This window comes from Eucyclogobius newberryi, unplaced genomic scaffold (genome assembly GCF_026437365.1).
Source record: "Eucyclogobius newberryi isolate DKJ021-1_F unplaced genomic scaffold, fEucNew1.0.hap1 SCAF_5, whole genome shotgun sequence".
NCBI classification, from domain to species: domain Eukaryota; kingdom Metazoa; phylum Chordata; class Actinopteri; order Gobiiformes; family Gobiidae; genus Eucyclogobius; species Eucyclogobius newberryi.
The window spans coordinates 30,440,328-30,461,948 of NW_027316167.1; the positions used below are offsets into that span (position 1 = coordinate 30,440,328).

The window sequence follows — 21,621 nt, forward strand, 5'->3', positions numbered from 1 at the left end:
AGCACAAAAATCCCACAGCTCTTCTTCATTTTAGTACCTCTGAAATGCTCTGCGCCACATTTCGAAAGACCATCTCAATAGGAGGGTTCAGATGTCGCAGTCGTTTTCCTTCCAAAAGCTCTAGTCGTATGACCGCAGAGGAGATATTGACAGGTTCAAACTGGATACAAGACAGAATATTTACTAAACCTTACTTCTTGTGCAGTCAAAATCATCACTTTTTCAATTCGTACCTCGAACGTGTCGGGCAGCATGTAGCTAACCGTGCCAATTACCCTCTTCTTCTCTGGGATCTCACACAAAGCATTAACCGGAAACCGGACTTCAGGAACGTAGGCGTCAGTCTGAGGCACCAACTGCAAAGAATGACAGAGTTATCAAAGGAATAGATTACGGAGCATTTTACTGCAACGGAAAAGAAGAACACAATCACAATTTAAAATCAAACTCTGAAATACCTGTGGCACACTGATGTCCATCCTGGGATCCGTAGTATTGAGCTCATCTTCACTGATCTTCATCACATTAATGCCCATTTGTTTGAGATTGTGGCTCGTAAAGTTTTCTCCCGAGCTCTCCATGACGTTGTGAATCATTTTTCGCTCTTTCCTGGAAAACACGCCGTTGAAAACAATGATTGATAAAGTTAAATACTGCCTAAACGTAGACGTGCGTTGCCTATGGACCAACGAGATCACGGGACAATAACACCGACACATTTTTGTAGTTCCATTATTTTACACTCAGTTGCACTCACCCGAGATACAGCTTCTTCAAATCGCTATATTGAGAGAATAGAACGGAGCAAGCACTCCGTATGTAGCAGAGCTCCATCAGCCCCTCCGTATCTTTGTCCAGAGAAAGCATCAGGGTCTTTATAGTATCATTAGTGCAAGGATACAAGATGCATTCGGTTTCTGTCAAAATAAATACAAATAAATCAATCAATCAAACTTTGAAACCTTATGAAGTCCATTCGAAGCAGATACAATGTTGTTCACTAACATTGGCAACTGTACATTTTTGTGTACATAGCAAGCTTATTTTTATTCTTTTATTCTATAGCAGATTTAAAAAAGGTTTTTCTTTTTGACTTTACATAGGTTGTTTTATCATTGTTCACTGTTTTATGTTGCATCAAATGACCAAAGGAAGTTCCTAGTTTGTGAATTCTGTTCATTGGTAATTGCAATAAACCTTTTCTGATTCTGATTCCATTGCCAAGAAAGTCAATGGTGATTTTTGGCAAGTTTTTTGTTTACTGCGGATGCCCTTCCTGACCACGCATTATTGCACAGGAGTAAGCCGTGTTGGAAAAGTCTTGTGAGGTAAGAGAGTAAATCCTTACACACTGTCACTATCAACAATTCTACTCACAAAATGACATACAGTTGTGCCAATGTTAGTGAAAGGTACAGCACATGAATGACTTACTGTTTGGTATGTTTATGTGTGTATTGCTAGCAGAAAGCGTCATGGTAGCCTCGAGGCAGTCAGATGGGCCCCTGAACCAGCCTGTTTCCCGGGAAAACTTGCAGAGCAGCACGCACTCAAACTCATTGCGAAAACATGACACACTACTCACAGGTTTGTCGGTTATTGTCGCATCGGCTACGGTTATTTCCAAGTCATACTTTGTCAAATTGAAACACACTAGGGTAAAGAGAAGGCAAATAACTCAATTATCTGAATTGATTTACCAGCACGCTTTAAAATCATACCTTCTTCAGCCCAACAGTGAGGGTAAAAGAATAAAAGCAGTAATCCAAGCATATCTGAGAAAATAAAAGAAACATGCAGTTAGTACTTGCGACTTATTACTGAATTATGTAGCATCAAAGATTGACTTGAGTATAAATAATAATATAAAAGAATATTATTAGCTTACCTTGTAGAGAGGCAATCGTGCTCGACATCAAAATGAAATAGTTGGAACTTTGAAAAAAAGCTCACTTTGCATTCCAGTAGTCAAATCTTGCAGATTAATAACAAACAATTAGTTCAACTTTGACTAAACTCTAAGGCTAAACCATACTAGACAACATCCACGGGTGAAAAACTAAAAGACATCGTCACTGTTAATGTAAATGTTATATTTTCACGTCAACAGTGGTCTTACCTCTGCAAAGCACAGCTGATGCTGCCACAGTGCCGTGTGTCATGTGTTTAGTCATCTGCAGTGTTTGCCCAATGTAAATATGTGGAGTTAATAAATGTCTACTATCTTATCATCATATTACGGCCTGCTTTAAACCACATACAAAATACAGATGTATGATTGTGGTAAGCAAGACTTTGGTAAGCAACTGTTGTGTTTTTTAGTAACAATATGTGGTGACAATTTGAACGGTTTGGATGATACAAGAAAAATATTGAAATCTAAAGTAATAGGAAAAGAGAAATTGAAAGAATTGTGTAGTAAAATGCTTGTGACTGCGTGTGTACGCATGTCAGTGACTGTATGCATCCTGTATGTGTGTCTCCATCTATATTATATATATATATACATATATGTATATGGAAAAGTGTTTGTTTGTGCTTGTGTATATGGATCAGAAACGTATGTACCTGAGCTGTGTGACAATCATAGATATAAGATGACGTTATCATAGTGATTAAGTTAAGTTTAAATCTTTCATTAGCTGATGTGTTGTCTTCTTGCACATCATTATATATTAAATAGGGTTAGACAAATGCTTTTTGCACCAGTATTATAAGTTGTATACATTTAAAACCTAAACTAGATTAACAATTAAACATGTCAGCAACTTCTTTTTTTGGTTACAAAAAAGCCAGCCAGACAGTCCACTCTTCTGGTCTTAGTAGATTTTATTTGCAAGAAAATGTACAACATTTAAAAAAATTAACACATTTTTTAATGTAAAAAATGTGAAGTCAAGTTAGAACCTTTCAGTTTATCTAAGGGCTATAGTTGAAATGTAAAAGGATCAACAAAGTGTACAATTGTGACTGATGTGATTAAGACTTCTTTCAAGGCACGACGCCTTGTGAACTCAGTGTTTCGGTGCTTGTTCTTGAGGCTTTATTTGTCTTTAACACGGCCATCACCAACCACACGAGGATGAACAAACCTGAAAACAAAGCACAGAGTCACAAGAGAATGACCATGCAAATTATACAAATATCAGTGACAAAACAGCAGTTATAAAAAGGTAACACAGATGCAAGTACACATTGCAGCTTTAGCAGAAACAAACAGGCCTTTATGATCTCATTTGAATTGAAGGGGAAGTTTTTTAGTTAATATCCATGACATCTTGTAGAGGATTCAGGATGGAAAAGGCGTAGAGTCCAACAGTGGTGAGTTTGCCGAAACAGAAAAAGATCAGCCCCCAGGTGGTACCAAGCAAAGTGATGACCCCCAACAGGGTGCAGATGTTCTTCTTAGTTCGGTCATACTCACTTGGCCCAAACTAACAACAAATTAAAAGGATAATGAATGCACCTCTGGCTTTATTCTTAAAAAATGTCAATATATTTGTTCTCACCTGATTGCTCTTGCGCATTCTCAACATATTTCTGACAGTCACCGTTAACAGGCTCAAGTTGAAGAGGAACACGAGACCGAACAGCCCCATTACAGTCACTTCTTTAACCACGTCATCGCGAATGAAGCAGCTGAAATATAGTAATAATAACAATAAAGTATGCAGGCTTATTCATTTTACTGAAAAGTTACAATAATTACAAAAGTACTGTATGTGAACAATTTTGTCATTTTAAAATACAACTTAAAGTGCATGTGACAGGTTTTTACGATTTTAAAATGTTGACTTTATTTGGTGTATTTATCCGTGTTGTACATATGTAGTACATTATAGTTTTACACCAATCGAATAGGTATTTGTGGAGAAAACGTTGAAAAAGCTGTAGAAAAGGACAGGATGTGACATCCCACTCATTCCAGTCAAAGTTCATGGATTTAGCAGGGAGGTGTCGAGAGCTAGATCTCAGTACAATACGCGTCTGAAGCAGCAGTTCTCCAACAACCAAACTCTGTGTGAAATATATTATTAATAGCAACACTTATTGGAGAGGGCTTATCATGCACGTCTACTGAAGAAAAAGGAAATGTCTGCATCGCTGCATTAAACATGTCCAACTCCAACTTTCCAGAGAGAATAAGGTATTTCAACACACACTTAAATTCCATAGGTGCTACACCTTCTTTGCTCTATTAGATTAAAACCTGGAAAATCAACCGACTTGCTTTGTCGGTTTATGCCATAAGTAGTTTTGAGGGAGGATTTTAAGAATTCAGTGCTAGCCCTTTCGATTTTGATGCACTGCCTAATGTGTCGGTCCTTTGTCCTTTTAGTGAAGCTCCTTTCATTAAAGTTTGTTTGCATTTCATCAAACATACGCTCACAATGATGACATTTGCTGTATGCAAAACCAACTCCTTCCTTAAAACCTGCAAGCTCATGCTGGGCAAGTGTGTCACCGCACACAGCGACAACTGCACCAGTTAGGTCAAATTGCCCATTCACAGTATCAATATTAATTCCATTGTACAGCAACTTCAAATCCTGGTCTTTTCTAGTTAATATAACATCTACCCCGCACTCATCAATGTCCTTTGCCTTTGCTATTGCAAGGAGTCGGATTGATGCAAGCTTTGACCTAAACTTTGGGTCTATGTTGCCAAAAGTGTAATAAAACATTAGTAATTTATTTACTGCTGCATGTGAGTCCAGTGGATTACACATTTCTATCTCATCTGAGTACAGTATCACTTGTAAAGCAGATTTCTTTTTAGAAAACAATGGATGGGTTTTGAAAATGCTTCCATCATTTATGTCATATACAAAACTGTCTTTGGGGCAACTTTGTGGACTGGTGTTGAGCATTTCAAATATTCTTGAGTTAGACAACAGCTGTTTAAGACTTTCAATAAGCGGGACATTAACTCTGCAGGCATACTTGGAAATGATAATCTCCTCAGGTGTGACAGGGTTACAAAGCTCCTGCATTGCTCTGTCCTGCATGTTCGCTGTGGAAAATACGGCAAAAGGATCTTGAAAGTGATCCAGTGTTGATAGAACCTCTTCTTGTAAATGTTGGAATGTCTTTCAAAGACAGTCCTGATGTTCTCTCTTAGGGAACTCAGAAGTGCCACTTGATACTGCTGGACGCCTGAGACAATGTTGTTAATGCTTCTCTGAGAAACATACATGGAAAAAAATAATGTTAAAAAACAAACATAACAAGGTAAACAAGAAAATATCCTTCATCAAATGAATTAATACATTTTAATAATATGCTCTCTTTGTTTAGTAATAAACTGATAAAGCGTGTTCTTCATCTTTTCACCAATATAGGCCAAACAAATGAACTAAAAAAAATCAACTAGCAGCAGCTATAGATGTATTGGCAAGAAATATAATTTGAATTATTAAAACCAGATTTTTTTACCTGCGTGTGTAAAAATCTGATCATAAGTGCAAAATATTTCCATCCATCCATTTTCTTCCGCTTTATCCGGGGCCGGGTCGCGGGGGCAGCAGTCTGAGCAGGGACTCCCAGACTTCCCTCTCCCCAGACACTTCCTCTAACTCCTCCGGGGGGATCCCGAGGCGTTCCCAGGCCAGCCGAGAGACATAGTCTCTCAAGCGTGTCCTGGGTCTTCCCCGGGGCCTTTTCCCGGTGGGACATGCCTGAAACACCTCCCGAGGGAGACGCCCAGGAGGCATCCGGAACAGATGCCCGAGCCACCTCAGCTGGCTCCTCTCGACGTGGAGGAGCAGCGGCTCTACTCCGAGCTCCCCCCGTGTGGCCGAGCTCCTCACTCTATCTCTAAGGGAGCGCCCAGCCACCCGGCGGAGGAAACTTATTTCGACCGCTTGTATCCGCGATCTTGCTCTTTCGGTCACTACCCAAAGCTCATGACCATAGGTGAGGTCAGAACGTAGACCGACCGGTAAATAGAGAGCTTTGCCTTTCGGCTCAGCTCCCTCTTTACCACAACGGTCCGATGCAGCGACTGCATCACTGCAGCCGCTGCACCGATCCGCCTGTCGATCTCACGCTCCATCCTTCCCTCACTCGTGAACAAGACCCCGAGATACTTGAACTCCTCCACTTGGGGCAAGGACTCCCCTTGGATCTCAACCACCCCCGGAGCCCTGCCACCGAGGAGTTTGCGAACAACCTCAGTGACTTCAGCTTGGGTGATGGATGAGCCAGCCTCCGAGTCCCCGGTCTCTACTTCCTCTTCGGAAGACGTGACTGAGGCATTAAGGAGGTCCTCAAAGTATTCCATCCACCGTCCGACGACATCCCCAGTCGAGGTCAGCAGGCCTCCACCCGCACCGTAAACGGTGTTGGTGAGGCACTGCTTCCCCTTCCTGAGGCGCCGGACGGTTTGACAGAATTTCTTTGGGGCCAACCGATAGTCCTCCTCCATGGCCTCCCCGAACTCCTCCCAGGCCCGGGTTTTTGCCTCTGCGACAGCACGAGCCGCAGCTCGCTTGGCCTGCCTATACCTGTCGATGACCTCAGGAGACCTACAAGCCAGAGTGGCCTGATAGGCCTCCTTCTTCTGTCTGACGGCATCCCTTACTTCCGGTGTCCACCACCGTGTCCGAGGGTTGCCGCCATGACAGGCACCGGAGACCTTGCGACCACAGCTCCGAGCAGCCGCATCAACAATGGACGCGGAGAACATGGTCCACTCGGACTCAATGTCCCCAACCTCCCCCGGGACATGGGAGAAGCTCTCCCGGAGGTGCGAGTTGAATACCCTACTGACAGAGGGCTCCACTAGACGTTCCCAACAGACCCTCACAATGCGCTTGGGTCTGCCAAGTCTGTCCGGCTTCCTCCTCCGCCAACGGATCCAATTCACCACCAGGTGGTGATCGGTTGACAACTCTGCCCCTCTCTTCACCCGAGTGTCCAAGACACGCGGCCGGAGGTCTGATGACACGACAACAAAGTCGATCATTGACCTCCGGCCTAGGGTGTCCTGGTGCCATGTGCACTGATGGACACCCTTGTGCTTGAACATGGTGTTCGTTATGGACAATCCGTGGCTAGCACAGAAGTCCAATAACTGAACACCGCTCGGGTTCAGATCGGGGAAGCCGTTCTTCCCGATCACCCCTCCCCAAGTGTCACTGTCATTGCCCACGTGGGCATTGAAGTCCCCCAGTAGAACAACGGAGTCCCCGGTCGGTGCACTGTCCAGTACCCCTCCCAAGGACTCCAAGAAGACCGGGTACTCTGCACTGCTGTTCGGCCCGTAGGTCGCTAAAACAGTGAGAGACCTGTCCCCCACCCGAAGGCGGAGGGACGCGACCCTCTCGTTCACTGGGGTAAACTCCAACACGTGGCGGCTGAGCTGAGGGGCTATAAGCAAAAAAAACAATGCCTTGCCCACTGCTACACCTGGTCATCATAACAGTGGGGGCGCGCGTTTTTATGTAGTTTATGGTAAATTAATCGTTGGGACACGTAAGTATTTGTTCACCCAAATATCGTGCAGATGCCTTTTGAACCAAAGCAGCCTGGATCATGCAAGAGCCTGTGCCTGACGCACGCAACGTTAAGAGGAGGTGGAAAAACGTTCTATGCGCACTGGGTAACCATGGTAACCATGCACTGCACGCCCAACCAACACCGTGTTGATGTGTTGTTCCGAACACGTCATGACGATAACAATGATGGTGCACCTCTCTAGACCATTAATAAGGCCACTAAAGGCAAAGGACTTGCTCTCTCACCTCAGGAGCACTTACAGATCTGAGGCTCATCGCAGGCCAGAGCACTCTGTGCGCAGTGACAAACACAGCATACGTACCATTGCAAACATGTAGCCTAAATTTCATACAAATAGCCCATTTTGGGGGTCTCCAGGAAAATTGTTATGCAAAGACATTTATTTACTAAAGCGTTTCGACTCGAAATACCGGCTCAAGTGTACTTCTTATTGCGCATCACAAATAAAGTATCATAAATCGTTACATTACCTGATTCTGACATTGATCTTCCACCTCCACAAAACTTCCCGGTGGCTCCTGTTGCTCCAGCGTTGCAGATGAAGCAGACGCGGTAGATGGCGTGTCCGCTCCGGGTACAGCGCGCACCTGCTCCGCCCTGTACCTTGTTTTGGTGCAGTCTGAAAAAACAACTGTACCAAAGTTTTCTCGTCCTATGGCAGCTGCGTTGGATGTGGTGGTCAGCCATCCTCTTGGAGGGTTCCCAGTAGCTAAATAATGCGAATGCGTGCGTCGGAGATGGTAATAAAAGGAGTTGAAACCACGATATTCCTCGGCGCATCCATCCACTCCACAAATGACGCGGAAGTCTGGGCTCCGACCATGTGCAGTATTAATATGACTTAAAAGGGACCGAAGCGTCAAAGCAACGAATATGAAGCAAATCACAACAGGCCATGATATCCCAAAAGCACAAAAAATCAAGTCTGTCATGTCTTCTTCTGAAAATTGTTTGAATGGAGAATAATCTGCCGCGCTAGGTTTGGACAATACCAACAAACAGCATGGGATTATTAAAATAAGAAGGGGAAATAATGCACAACAGTGACCAGAAAGCGCATACAAAATAAGAGACAGAAAAAATATATATATCAAGCATGTTTTATAAAAAATTAAACAAAGACATAGATTAATTTAGTTTATTTAATACATTTTGTCAGTGGAACATTCCAGCGGGATCAAGCGGAAGCGATGACTTTGACTTGGTGAAGGCCACTCAATAAAGTTTATTTAGTAATGCAGTATTGTTACCATGTTTTATATATTGTACGTTCCATATAATATTATAGTAATTACATATACATTACAGTATATTTTTGGAGATCGTAAATTGCAAGGTGGTATGAATTTGTACAAAATCAATGTTACACCCCCATGGCCATTTCCAAATGGTTGTGACCCAGAGCGATCTGCGCATCGATCTTGCGCATCTTGCGTCATCAGTCAGTCGAGAAAAAAATGGTCGATTGGAGAACACGAGGTAAGCTTTTTGTATTTCTCTTTTATATTAGTCAAATAACTAAGGCTTTGCAAGAATTGAAAAGTGATACAATTTTGGTCAAATCATGGGTAGAGCTGCAATACATGAATTTTTAAGCATAAATTGTGGCTAATGTAGAAGGCTTCCAGATGCTAGTTAGCTTAGCAACTATTGCACTTAGCTAGCTGCGTTGGCACGACATTGGACCACAGAGTGTCCACACAGCACATTTGTATAAATTAGGTATAATACAGGAGTGAAATTTTCAATGTGTTTAAACAATTTACTCTGTCATTTTATATGAAACGTTGGTGGGGTTATTTCTCGGCATGCTAATCATGCTCATTGGTGTAAAGTCTTCAAAACGTTGCTTATATCATGTAGCTGAAACTCATGACTCATAAATAAAAAGCATTTTAGACATTTGGACTTTGTCAGAAATTGAATTACTTGGTGGCCAATCTTTAGGTTTATTTTAAGTTGCTAGTTCACTTTGGTAATTTAACTAACTTAATTTAATTAATAATTAATTTAGCATTAATGTTTTCTATAGTAATAATCATGAATCATTTAATTTGTTTGACAGGTGATAAAGCCATGGAGAAACTGGATGATCACAATATCTATCTTAAAAGGTAACGTTAAGTAATTGTTGGCCTACACAGCCTACTTTATTTCTGCCTTACTTTAGTAACATTCATCTTTTCTTCTGCTACAATAAATTCTCCAGAAGGCTCGCAGCAGCAGGAACATGCCAAGGTAAATGCATCTCACTTACAAAGTTGTCTGATATAATATAATGTCAATGAAAGTCCAATAGAACAAGACAGAGGCTATAATTTTCTGTTTATAGATCATAACTCATTTTTTTCCTCAGCCCAAAGACTTTATTAGACAGGACTAAACGATCCTCACACCAAGCAACGTACTCTTGGTGTGAGGACAGTGAGGACAAAATAAAGTTGTATATTGTGTGATTAAAAAAAAAGCGCAAGGCAAGTTTATTTGTAGAACACAATTCATACACAAGGTAATTCAAAGTGCTTCACACAACAGGAAAAAATGCATTAAAATAACAAAGACATGACAGAAATCACAAAACAGTTTAAGACATTGTCAAGTGTTCTCAGGTTTAGCTGCGTTGGCCCCCACACTTGAAGGGGGTGTGCCCACAAGTTGAAGCCTTAACTGCTGGATTCACTATATTTTTCACTCTTTAATACGTAGATTCCAGTCAGCAAGTCAGGTAAAAAAAACAGATTTGTCTTGGATCATCATGCCGCTCGAGGTGAAGTTTTAATCGGAAAAAAGTGAAATGTATGCAGGGACATTAGCGCGAGTTGCGCTTGACGGAGAGACGGACCGGAGCCAGCCCATATTCACCAACTATAAAATACAATACAAAATATTATCACACAACATAAGCGCTAACTAATTAATGCAGTAATGAATCAATGTCACATTAACTTAGCAACTACTTATAAATAGATAGATATTTATATTGCACAATACCCACATTAGTAAATACCAAATACGTTATGTCATATTACATTTCATATTTACACCCTAAGCATAGCGGCTTAACAGTCCTGAGCCTCTCCTGTCTCTCGTATCAAGCACCTATTCCACCGGCCTCAATTTATGCCCCGGGAACACCTATGTCATTGCAGGTGCGCGCCGCAGCGCAATAGCTCCGCCCCAAACACCGCAATGTCCAGTCCAGCGAGACAGACATACAGGAGAAGAGTGCAAAGGAAATTATTTCAGTCATATGCACAACTAAACAAAACTGTTTTAGCCTAGATTTGAACATTGTCAGAGTAGAGGCCTGTCTCATATCTTCAGGAAGAATGTTCCAGATTTTAGCTTTGTAAAACTGAAATGCAGATTCCTAAAGTTTAGTCCTGACTTCATATGGCACTAACATGTCCGAGATGTACTTTAGTGCTAGGCCATGGAGAGACTTGTACACAAGCAGAGCTGCTTTAAAGTCTATTCTCTGAGCCACAGGAGCCAGTGCAGAGACCTGAGAACAGGACTAATATGATGGTACTTCCTGGTTCTGGTCAGGACCCGAGCAGCAGCGTTCTGGATGTACTGCAGCTGTTTTACAGCTCGTTTGGAGAGGCCAGTGAGCAGGCCGTTACAGTAGTCTAATCTACTGGAGACAAACGCGTGGATAAGTCTCTCCAAGTCTGGTTCAAACACAATACTTTTTTGGCAATGTTTTTTAGATGGTAAAAAGCTGCTGATGTTATTGATTTGACGTGGCTGTTAAAATTCAAGTTTGAGTCCATTATTACCCCCAGATTTTATTTTTGTAGGTTTTAGAGCGAGACTCTGGAGGTGACCGCTAACACTTTCTCTTTGTTTCTTAGGGCCAAAGACAATGATTTTAGTCTTGTCTGAGTTTAGCTGGATAAAGTTGTTTCTGGTTTAAATAATAACCCCCCTTTGTAATTAGGAGATCTAGAGTGTGCCCTCTGCTGGGGGTGGGGCCTCTCACATGCTGAGTAAGACTGAAGGTTTCAAGGACAGCATCAAGCTCTTGAGCGTTTCTGTCACAAATATTATCAACATGAACATTGAAACTACCTGTAATGACCAAACTATCAAAGTCTGTCCATACAACTAAAAGCATCTCAACAAAAGCATCAATAAAAATTGTGCAATGCTGGAGAGGTTTGTATAAAACAATGAAGAGAATGGATGGAGACCGTTTTAGCTCCATTTTAAAGGATACATACTCAAATGATGAAAACACCCCAAAAGACAACTTGTGGGTAATTATTTAATCTCTAAAGATTGCATAGACACCTCCACCCTTTTTGTTTTCTCGTGTTCCACCCATCAATTTTCTTCCGCTTATCCGGGGCCGGGTCTAAGCAGGGACTCCCAGATTTCTCTCCCCCCAGGCGTTCCCAGGCCAGCCGAGAGACAATGTCCCTCCAGCGTGTCCTGGGTCTTCCCCGGGGCCTCGTCCCGGTTGGAAATACCCGAAACACCTCCCCAGGGAGGCGCCCAGGAGGCATCCGGAACAGATGCCGCCTCAGCTGGCTCCTCTCGACTTGGAGGAGCAGAGACTCTACTCTGAGCTCCTCCCGTATGACTGAGCTCCTCACCCTATCGCAGCCACCCTGCGGAAGAAACTCATTTGGACCGTTTGTATCTGCGATCTTGTCCTTTCGGTCACTACCCAAAGCTCATGACCATAGGTGAGGGCAGGAACGTAGATTGACCAGTGAATTGAGAGCTTTGTTTTTCGGCTCAGCTCCCTCTTTACCACAACGGTCCGATGCAGCGACTGCATCACTGCAGCTGCTGCACTGATCCGCCTGTCGATCTCACGCTCCATCCTTCCCTCACTCGTGAACAAGACCCGATAACTCCTCCACTTGGGGCAAGGACTCGCCACCCTCCTGGAGAGGGCAAACTACCTTTTTCTGGTCGAGAACCATGGCCTCGGATTTGGAGGTGCTGATTCTCATCCCAGCCGCTTCACACTCGGCTGCAAACCGTCCCAGTGCATGATGCCCTTTGATTGACAATTTACAATTTAGGCAGCCACTCCACCAATTACATTAGAAATAAATGAGAAGGAGAGGGTAACTGTTTTGACAGATGAGGAGTGGGAGAGACACAAAATCACATGTTTGGGGTAAATTCTGTTGGAAAAGAGTGACGCGGTTTTTCATAACACCATGTTAAAGTGCTCATTATTCTCAAGGAAATACTAGTTGTTGGAGAAACTATGGCAGCCAGGAAGCAAACCACTATCATGTGTTTTGGGACTGTCCTGTAATATTGGACTGAAATCAATAGCGCAATACAATCAGTTTTTGACATCATCATCCCACTCGACTTGAATTATGTATTTGGGCCGCAGCAAAACAAACTTAACATGCAATGATGAAATATATCCACAAAGGAGCACTTTAGAAAAAATTGTAAGATAAGATATTCCTTTATTGTCCACACATGGGGAAATTTCATTGTTGCAACGCAGGTAGATACAGAGGAAAAGGACAGATAACTTATAGGAAGTTAAAAAAAACACTCTTAAAGGCGCAATGGACGATTTTTCGGCGATTTGAGAACGCAGGCGGAAGTGCGCATGCGCACTCCCCCGTGCGGACTGATACAACACACACGTGCGTTTGTTTATTAGCGCAAAGGATCACATCGCATCTCTCATCTCCCGTAGATTTCCGTCTTCTTCTGAGTCAGCTCGAACTGTCTTTCTCCGTCTTCATTTTGCCCCGTACACTGAGGGAACTATATTATGATAGATCAATGCGCTTAGACACACGGAAACGTGCTGCTCTCATGGGGAAGAGCCACACGCGGCTGCAGGTGAGTGATAGGTGCGTTTTATGATTGATACGTGGCAGGACTAATCGGCAGTCCACGAGGAAATAAGACTCAAATTTATGCCAAAAAAATCGTCCATTCAACGTTTAATTGAAGAACTCTTATAAACAAAACTCTTATAAACAAAAACTCCAATAGACAGAACCTCTCATTTCTTAATAAGGAATGGAGGGGAAAAATAAAGATAAAATAAAGATAAAAAAAAGATAAAAACAGCTAGCGTAAGACAAAATAATACTAATAATAATGGTAAAATAAACACTAATAATAATGGTAAAATAAACACTCTTCTGGTCTAGAATACAATAGTAACTATAAAAACAACCTATGCAATGGAAATCCACATATCTGCAGTAAGGCTAACAACAGCTGTTCCTCTAATAAATGAGAGGAACAGCAGTCATATATTTTGTAGCGATCTGCAGATGACCTCTGGATTTTGCCACGGTGACAGGAATGCGGGCTAAGGTGGTACCACGAACAACCCCCACGTGGAGATTTATGGTCACTGCAGGAGCAGAGACGCTCTGAACGTTGGAAAGAACTTTTTCCATCGAATGACTGCTTTTGGATTAAAATTAACTCAGAAAGTAATTTTCTCTCCAAAGAAAAAAGCTAAAACGCTAAAAAGACTTTGCAGTTGTACTAAACAATCATCATATTGCAGACTTTGTCCACAAGATGAATTTACTGTACATAATGTTATTGTGTTCTACATGTTCATTTAACTGTTTGATAACTTGTCTTGTGGATCATTCTACCCTTGTAATTATGTGGCCTAATGTTAAAGCTAAACAATGCCTGCATTACTCCAGCTCTTCTTCCCTTATCAAGCAAGTAGAACAATGGGGCCAAAACCCAACCCCAGCAGGGGTCAGAGAGAGAAAGAAGACAAACTCAGTTCCATCTGGGAGTTCCATCAGGAAGTTCCATCTAAGGAGGTCCATGAGATCGGATCTCGGGAGATCATCTCTGGCCTAGCGATGCTAAGCTAAGCTAAGCTACGGAACAAAGACATTCCAGAAACATCTAGCATGTGTGTCACTTAAGGTAGTGTTTAAAAGTGGATAAACACAGGTAACAATGCCTTAATAATGATGATTATAATTGTTATTGGGCTACTTCAGAAGAATTCTAGATGCGGCTCTCGGAACAGAGTAAGTAGGAGACAGTAATTAGGTTTGCTGGTATTATGTATTGAATAGACAAACATAAACATACACAAGAATGGCCATTCATCACTTATTTACAATAGAGGTAGAAAGAGGTATGTACATCATATAGTTGAATGCAAAGTTCAATTTCAATCGTTTCATCCAGGTAGGAAAGTTCAAAAAAGGTCCTCAGCGTGTGTCACGCTGAACCGTAAAGTGCGTTGTGGTTTCAAATGTTCATTGAGCGGAAGGAAGTGGAACAAAGAAAGGCAGTGTATGTATGTGGGTAAAACTACAAGCAGCATTACAATGTTCTCGAGAAGTTTTAAAGGGTGGCTGCAAGAGCCTCCTACCGGCCCGACCAGAGCAGGTGGAGTTCTTGTGGAAACGTCCGGGCTTGGAGTGAAGCTTTAGGCTTGCCGCCTAAAAGGTCAGTCTGGCTCAGATCCGTAACCATTTATTCTACCTGTAGCAACAACTCAAATTCCCCGACCGGCGTGTCCCGAGCCGCGACTTATTTTCTGTTTATATGCAGCCGATTGGCGGCGCACCGCCACGTGACCGACTGACGCACGGCGCAACAGCGTGATGACGTAACGTAACGAGAGAGAGTGCGCGGAGCGCGCAAGCGGGAGGGAGAGATAAGATCTGGGTTGCAAACATGCCTGTGGAAGCTCATTTTTGACGTGATTGAGACTGCATCATGCAGTTCTCAATCAGTTCTCCAGTTCTACTGTAAGAAACATTGGCATCTTATTTGACAACGAGCTTTCATTCAAAGCGCATATAAATCAAACCTGTAAAACAGCCTATTTCTCTGTGCAATATAGCCAAATCCAGATGAATCCTGCCTTAAAGTGATGCTGAAATACTTTATCTCCCTGCTCGCAGTGTGTCCTAAAAGCTCAATAAAAAGCTTGGTTCAAAATGCAACAGCAAGATTACTAACAGGAACTAAAAGAAGATAACACATTACGCCGGTGCTGGAGTCTCTTCACTGGCTCCCTGTCGAGTTTAGAATCAAATTTAAAATCCTCCTCCTGACCAACAAAGCCATAAATGACATGGCCCCATCCTACCTCAAAGATGCTATAGTACGATATCAATCAAACAGAGCTCTTCGCTCTCAAAATGCTGGACGTCTGATGGTCCCAAGAGTCTCTAAAAGCACAGTAGGAGGTAGAGCGTTTAGCTACCAAGCTCCTGTGTTATGGAGTCAGCTCCTGTCCATGTTACTGTTTTGCCTGTTTTTACATGTTTTCATCAAATAAAGAACTTGAGAACGATCTTTGCCTCTCGAAGTCTGTATAGACTAAACTTCGACAGAATTGGTGGAGGATGCGGGCATCTCATCGTGCTTGGAAAGGAAACATCTGAATCGTGCTCTAAGGATTCTCTTCTCCCTTCTGGATGCCAGCTGACGACGCATAGCGTCCAGTAACGATCCAGCTGGGAACTTGGAGAGCAGAGCCGAGAGCGGAGCCGAGAGAGGGCATTTGACCGACCCTTCCCTTCCATAATTGTGACCGGCCCACTTAGCAAAAAGGTAAGCAGAAACTTCTTGTATTTAATATGAAATTCTGCACATCGAAAATGCTAAAGTGGGTTTGTTGAAGTTTGCCAAACTTGACCTGAATTTGTCACATTGCTGTTAAGTATGAGAGTAGGGGAATTTAGCTCAGTAGTTTAGATAGTCAGTTGGACTGACTTAAAGGGAGTGGGATTCCGAAACACGTGGGACGTGTAAAAGTACTATAATCAGTTGGACTGACTCCCCTCAGGCAGGAGGTCCTTCCCCTCAGGCAGGAGGCCACTCCCCTTAGGCAGGAGGCCACTCCCCTTAGGCAGGAGGTCACTCCCCTCAGGCAGGAGGCCACTCCCCTTAGGCAGGAGGTCACTCCCCTCAGGCAGGAGGCCACTCCCCTTAGGCAGGAGGTCACTCCCCTCAGGCAGGAGGCCACTCCCCTTAGGCAGGAGGTCACTCCCCTCAGGCAGGAGGCCACTCCCCTTAGGCAGGAGGTCATTCCCCTCAGGCAGGAGGCCACTCCCCTTAGGCAGGAGGTCACTCCCCTCAGGCAGGAGGCCATTCCCCTCAGGCAGGAGGCCACTCCCCTTAGGCAGGAGGTCATTCCCCTCAGGCAGGAGGCCACTCCCCTTAGGCAGGAGGCCACTCCCCTTAGGCAGGAGACCACTCCCCTTAGGCAGGAGGCCACTCCCCTTAGGCAGGAGACCACTCCCCTTAGGCAGGAGGCCACTCCTAACCCACCTCCCGCCACAAAAACAGTTTCTTTCCCTCTGCCTCAGGAACACTTCTAAACACTGTCACTTTAACCATAATTTGATCAGTCACTGCACTGTTCACTTTCTGCACCACATACATTTTGTGAACATAGTTGGCCTATTTTTATTTTTTATCTTATAGCCTATTTTTAATCATATCCCATTGCAGATTAAAATGTTTTATTTATTTTTTTACTTTATATAGGTTGTTTTATCATTGTTCATTGTTTTATGTTGCACCGAATCACCAAAGCAAGTTCCTATGTTTGTGAATTCTACATTGACAATGGAAATAAACCTTTCTAATTCTGATGCATAATTTAAGATAAGATAAGATATTCCTTTATTGTCCCACATGGGGAAATTTCATTGGTGCAACGCAGGTAGATACAGAGGTAGATACAGAAGAACAGAACAGATCACTTATAGGAAGTCTGAAAAACACTTTCAGTAGAAGATCTCCTATAAATAAATAAAAACTCCCATAGACAAATAAATAAATAAATAAATACCATTGCATGTGATCCCGACAGTAATTGCACATGAATATGTGTCACGACAGCACATAGACTGCACATGAATTTCACAGTAATTGCACATATGACAGAACTGCACATCAGTATTAGGTTAGGTCAGACGGGATAACGTGACGATCTCCGGGTAAGACGACTGTTCTCCGCAGTTTCATGAGTTCCTCCTTTGTGGAAACGCGGTACGGCGCCGGCCGGGGGGCGGGGCCGGAGCCGGGGGGCGGGCCCGGAGCCGGGGGGCGGGGCCGGAGCCGGGGGACTCAGAGCCAAGTCACATCGCAACGACACGACGAAAACACTCAATCCAGCCGAATAAAGTCAAAACAAGTTAATTTAAAGCGATTCCAGTGCGTGTCCCGATCGTTCGTGAAGTTCCTCTTTCATATAAACGTGTATATAAACGTGTACCGACGACACGCCGTACTTTAGCGTGGCCGGAGGGCGCGGGGGGGGCTGGTGGGCTCGCTCGGAGCTAGCTCACGTCACAACAACACAACGAACGCAACGAAAAACGCTCAAATCCAGCCGAAAAAAGTCAAAAACAGTTGAATTAAAAAACTATTCCAGCGCGTGTCCCTATCGTACAGTAAAATAGAAAAAATATACTAACTATATTTACAAAATATAGGAGATAAAGCACAATAAGTGTGAGAAAGAAGAGAGAGCGTTTACACCGGGCTGCCAACTGTACCAGCGCTTATTTACACAAATAAGCAAGTTGTTTGACCCTCTTAACATCAATTAAACAAAATAAAGTCGCTCTCATACATTTTTATTTGTCAAATAATTTTTTGGGACATTTTTATATTTTTTTAGCAAATTTCAAAATATATTTATCTTTACTGCATTTTAGTTCAATGAGTCGTCCAACCTGTCAGAGGCCCTTTAAATCCCAGTATTACAAAAGTCAGATATCACTTACATCACAGTGGAATTAGTCTGGTCCATAGACACAGAGCCGTACACATCTCTGTTTACGATGGCCACTATTGACACGAACACCACAGGAACGCCTATGGATAAAGATATCTGAGTGTATGCATTCATTTGTTTTACAACGTTTAAAATCATGTAAAATGCACATTTATTCATGCATGTTTGAGTAATCTTGTATCACATCGAGTCCGATTGCGGAGAAGTTCTGAAAATAGCCCTGCGGCTTTTGCTCTATTGCGCATGCGCGCATATGTTAATGCCTTTCGGACAAACACAGCGCCTGCTGACTGCACGGCGACAGCCATTTTTGAAATCCTTTTGTGAATTTCATGAAAATTGCTCAATGATGGTGACTACAAAGCACTGCAGTTATGGTGTATGTTGTAGCGATTCACAATACTACCATAAGGACTACATGGAGGGAGTAATCTTCATACCATTTGTGAAACCTCAACACAATGTCGTTCGGTGCAGAAAGTGGGCTCGAGCTTGTGGACAGCCTGACTTTACGCATGGAAATGTCAAAAAGGACACTAATATATGCTCCAAACACTTTTTTGGAGAAGCTGGACCTCCTGACTAACACCCCGATCCAATACTAGCAACACCAGAATCAGTGTTTCCATCTCGAGTCGGAACCAGAATGCGCTTCCAGACCAGCGGTGTTGCCTTTCACTGCAGCTAGAATTCACAGACACCGCAGGAGTGTCGGCGAGGTAAATCCCAAAGTTGCGGACGAGTGTTCCCGGGGTCAGCGGAGGCAGGCGGCACGGTGAGCCCGGGGAAAGCGCGGCGGGAGTGGGAGTCCGCTGCGCTGGAGGAGAGATCCAGCAGCCTTCGGACTTGTGAACCTAAGTATTTTACACAGAGTAAGAATGTTTAAAAGTCAGACTGGGACAGAGTCCTGGACCACTCTTCAGAGAGCGCGGCGGAGGGAGCGAACGTGTTCAGCCCCGTGCAGGTGAGTGAACCCCGGGCATGCAGGCTGTCACGCACCGCTGCCTGCGCTGGAGCTCCGGATATATCATAAGTTTATCATTTTCCGCGCACGCTGTTGAATTAACATCAGTTTTATTTAGGCGCGTAGACCTTTACAAATGCCATGTCATAATGTTCAAAATTCGGACTAGTGAACCTCGGACCGGTGGGCTAACCCAACGAATAACTTTCGTACTCACCTTTTCACTAAAATCAGACTTTCTATCAGTAACAGGCAAGCCTCGACTTTCAAGCAACCTCTAAAGGAATAATAGAGGATTTTTTTTTGCCGATTTGAGATCTTAAGCGACTGTTAGTCCCTTTTGAAAAAGTGCACATGCGCACACTCACCCCCGTGCGGAAGCACGGAACAGCCTCGCTGCTACACGTGCGTTTGTTTATTAGCGAAACGGATCGCATCGCATCTCTCGTCTCCATAAATTCCATCTCTTTTGAGCCAGCTCGAACATAGTCTTCCTCTGCCGTCCTTCAGCCTGTACACTGAAGGATCTCGCTAAACACACATCGGCATCTCAACCACGCATGCGCAGCCAGGGAAACGTGTTGCTATGCTGGGAAGGAGCCAGAACGAGGTTGCAGGTGTGCAGTAGGTGCATCCTATGATTGACAAGTGAATGAACTACTCGGCTGGAAATGAGACTCAGATTTGGCGCCAAAAAATCCTCCATAATTCCTTTAAGCTGAACTACATTGTGGTCCGTGATCGTTTCATGCAGAAATTGCGCTCCAGGAACATCGTTTTCGCTGAGATAAATGAAAGGCTGTGTACATGTAGTGGTTAGTGACTGTCCGAAACATCCGGGTAACTGGCCATGTACCAGTTGTGCTAAAAATATACCAAGCCATGACGTCATTCGGACTCGATGCTATTGTGGGGCATTTGTGGCTTGAGTGCTCCAACTGTCCCCGCCCACTAGACAACCAACAAACAACCTCCAAGTCTTACATTTGGTAAATATACAGGGTAAATATGTCACATTAAACGATACATTTTAAAAAGGCATACATTAATATCCACTCGTCGCTATGGTGAAATGAAACTATGAAGTTTCTCAGTTTGGGAAATTTTGAACAAGAAGTCAATAAACCTGTTTCTATTATTACGCAAATGTATTTAATTATTGCACTCTACGAATGAACAAAAATACAAAATAATGATCTACGTGTGTGTGTTTTTTTCTCTCTATTTTGTAATGACCAATGAATATGGTTTTATTCCTATTCTCAGTATATACGTAGAGAAAATGGACTTGAGGTGTTTCTAAACTTACCCCATCCCACGATGCTGACTTTGAGCAGGTAATGTTTGACATAGATGTTGAACACTTTGACCAGGAGAAGATAGAGATGGAATCCTTCTACGGCCATCCAGCAGAAGGAGGTGAGCAGAGAGAAGAGCAGAGCAATCGCCAGGTAGAAGCAGAACCACGGGGAGGGCCAAGAGAACTTCCAGATTCCCATGGGTGTATTTGGGAGGAAGTGCAGGTTGAGCAGGAGCAGTGCAATGGCAAGGTTCACGTGGATCGTCATGGAGACGTCTGCTCTGATGTTTCTGTGAAGCGGAGCAGTGAAAGAAAAGAGCACATGTGACAGGAAAGATCAATGTACTATACCCAATGTTGGGAAGAAGCTGCTGTGTAGAGTAACTCCAGTACAGTTACCCTTTACTTTGATAGTATTCAGAATAAAGTAACTTATATGTCCTAATATCAAATACAAGGTGGTATTTGATTTATGATGCTTTGATTCTCGTTAGCATGAAAACACAGCTCCTGCTTGTGTGCATGAGGGATATTTCAGCCTCTAAATCAGGCCATATTTGAATCCAGGCAAGTAGCGGAGGGCCGGCCCGCCATCATTGGTGTGAAAAAAAAAATATCAAAAAAATTAAATATCAAATAAAATATTACTTTTCTGTACAAATATAGGCTATTTAATCTATTATTTAATTTATTTCACGTCATAGGTATTAAGGATACACGTGCAGACAGATGCCTGAGGGCAAAAAAAGGGGGGGATTTATTTATTTTTTAAATTACTTGAACAAGCTTGGCGGGCCGGATTGAAAGGCCGCCCGCAGGCCGTAGTTTGCCCACCCCTGCTCTAAATAGTTATGATTAAATGCACAACAAATAAAGTAACAAACATAATGCTTTTCTTAATCTTATGTTGCATTTTTACACCTACTATGAGAGCATCCAAGTACTCAGAATACAGTACTCTGATTGGACCATGTAACAGAATATATTACAAAACACAGATGGTATGGAGTATGGAGGCGAGCTCCCATTGGTCCAAAACGCTGCCTCCTAAAACACGGGCTGAATAAGAGGGCGAGAGAAGCTGTTATT

At 43.2% G+C, this 21,621-nt stretch overlaps 1 protein-coding gene across 1 annotated transcript; it reads right to left on the reverse strand.

Annotated features, from left to right (window-relative positions):
* Window positions 1–339: 339 nt before the first annotated feature.
* On the reverse strand, window positions 340–20,800 carry LOC140380724 (adhesion G-protein coupled receptor G1-like). Its single transcript, XM_072464634.1, has 8 exons — window positions 20,542–20,800; window positions 18,258–18,348; window positions 3,510–3,639; window positions 3,276–3,434; window positions 3,074–3,092; window positions 758–917; window positions 470–609; window positions 340–356 (listed from the first exon to the last, which is right to left on the reverse strand). Exons 1-8 carry the CDS (start codon window positions 20,798–20,800, stop codon window positions 340–342), a joined length of 975 nt encoding a protein of 324 aa, XP_072320735.1.
* Window positions 20,801–21,621: the final 821 nt, after the last annotated feature.